At 43.8% G+C, this 2,323-nt stretch overlaps 1 protein-coding gene across 1 annotated transcript; it reads left to right on the top strand.

The window, feature by feature from the left end:
- The first annotated feature begins 407 nt into the window (after positions 1–407).
- On the top strand, positions 408–1,730 carry LOC125202094 (plasmodesmata-located protein 2-like). The gene is made up of 2 exons (XM_048100429.1): positions 408–1,309; positions 1,386–1,730. Exons 1-2 carry the CDS (start codon positions 568–570, stop codon positions 1,523–1,525), a joined length of 882 nt encoding a protein of 293 aa, XP_047956386.1. The 5' UTR covers positions 408–567; the 3' UTR covers positions 1,526–1,730.
- Positions 1,731–2,323: the final 593 nt, after the last annotated feature.

The raw sequence follows: 2,323 nt of genomic DNA, 5'->3' as shown, positions 1-2,323 counted from the left end.
TAGAATTTGTAATTATTTTGTTTTCAATAAAATAATTTTGCGTTACATATTGTTCTCTCATATTTTTAGTATTTTTACAGCTTAAACAATACTAACATTTAAATTAGTGCAAGGGGTGTGTGGACAATGAATGTCTTAATATGAGAATTATGAGTTAAACGGAAAAAAAAAATGAAAATGTTGACATAGACATGACAGAAGGTTTCCGGTTGTGGTTGTGGATACTCTTATACGCACTAGTGCTCAGAGCCTCTGTAGCGCCGAACTCCGCCTTGGGCACGGAATTATGTATGCCTAATTAAATTAGTTGTACTACTAATACTCTAATAGAGACACATGAACATGATCGTAAACAAATGAACAAAAAAGGTGATAGTATTAAATTAGAATGTGAGCTTTGAATAATGAAGACTGCCAACTGTAACGCTGCTTATTTTCACACACACAACGCACTAAAACATCATCTCTCAATCTCAAATTCCCCAAAATTCCAGAATCCAATCTACAACAAGACCCCACAAATTCTCCTCCCAGAAATCATCACAAATCTCACAAACTAAACTAATAATGGGACCGTCTCAATCTCTCCTTCTTCTCCTCCTCCTCGCCCTCTCTCTCTCCTCCACCTCCTCAACCGACTACTCCGCCCTCGTCTTCAAAGGCTGCGCCGACCAGAACTTCCAAAACTCCAACGGCCTCTACACCGGCACCCTCCGCGCTCTCTTCGACGCGCTCATCTCCCAATCCTCCTCCGCCAAGTTCTACAAAACGACGTCGGGCGACGGCACCTCTGCTGCTGTGAGCGGCCTCTTCCAATGCCGAGGCGACATCTCCAACAGCGACTGCACCAATTGCGTCAGGAAAGCCCCCAATCTGGCGCAGAAGCTCTGCGGTGAAGCGATCGCGGCCAGAGTGCAGCTCAACGGCTGCTACCTCCGCTACGAGATCTCCGGATTCAGGCAGGTCAGCGGCGTCGAGCTGCTGTACAAGATATGCGGCACCACCAGGGCGAACGGGGGCGGGTTTGGGGACAGATTGGATCTGGCGCTGGGGGAGATAGTGAAGGGAGTCGCGAACGGAGGATTCTACGCGGCGGCTTATGAGTCGGTGTACGTGCTAGGTCAGTGCGAGGGAGATCTGAGCGGCGGCGACTGCGTGAGCTGCGTGAAATCCGCGATCGACAAGGCGAAATCGGAGTGCGGAAGCGCGATCTCGGCGCAGATATACCTTCAGACTTGCTACATTAGCTACACCTATTACCCCAACGGCGTCGCCACCAACAACCAGCAACCGCAATTTTCATCGTCAGGTGATTTTCCGATCGTCAATTGACTCAATTCCATCTCAATTTTGCAATTGCGTGTGTATAAATTGAATAAATGCAGGGGCGCAAGGATGGAACAGAGAGAAGATAATTGCAGTTGTGCTGGGCGGAGCAGTAGGCGTGGGGCTGGTTATGGCGTGTTTGTTGTTCACAAAATCAGTTTTCAAGAAAAAGCACCGTAATCACAAATATGGTGGATGATGTATAAATCAATCACATTCCCAAATATTTACAAATTTCGAAGTTTAGCAGCTTGTTAATTTTTTTTATTGTTCAAATTTTGGGGAAATTGGGATATCTGAAATGCATAAAAAATGGGGGATTATTATTGTAAAGCTTTTCTTCTCCTTTTTTTTGATTGAAGAAAATTGAGAGATGTCTATTTCAGAAGTAAAGGTAGCATGCATTAGTGTAAAACATGGTGCTTTATGATAGTGGTATAAAATAATGAATGCATAGGAGTATTTGTGTAGTTGCTTTTGTTAAAGGGTTTAAAATCGCTTTTGTCGAGTTACAACTTTTTGGTAAAACTCTATGGTTAAGTCTCCGTCTCTTTATCTGCAACTAGGCAATTATTTGTCATCTTCTTTCGTTTATTAGTGTGATAATTACATAAAAAGAGCCATATTTGTATGTGTGCAAGTTTTATATCCGCCTCATAAAAGTATTGGTTGTATAGTACATTGAAATAGTATTTATACTCCTTCTGTCCCATAAATATATGTGCACTCTTTTCGTTTGTCCTAAAAAATATGTGCATTCCATTTTTAGAAAGGTATATCAATCGAATAATGTAGGTCCCACTATCCACGAACACTACTTTAAGAGCATCCCCAACGGTGTTCTTGGGCAAGAGCATCGTCCTTGCCGTCGGCAAGAGCACGGCTGTGCTCGCCACTGCGCTCTTGCCGAAGAGCAGGGAGACATGGCAGCGTTCCATTGGGCGGTGATGCCCAATCTCCCCATGCGCGATTGGGCGTGTTTTTATTCTGTTAAATT

This window comes from Salvia hispanica, chromosome 1, assembly GCF_023119035.1.
Source record: "Salvia hispanica cultivar TCC Black 2014 chromosome 1, UniMelb_Shisp_WGS_1.0, whole genome shotgun sequence".
Lineage (NCBI taxonomy): Eukaryota > Viridiplantae > Streptophyta > Magnoliopsida > Lamiales > Lamiaceae > Salvia > Salvia hispanica.
Note: the sequence above shows the minus strand (reverse complement) of the source record. Positions and strands in the feature narration are given on the sequence as shown.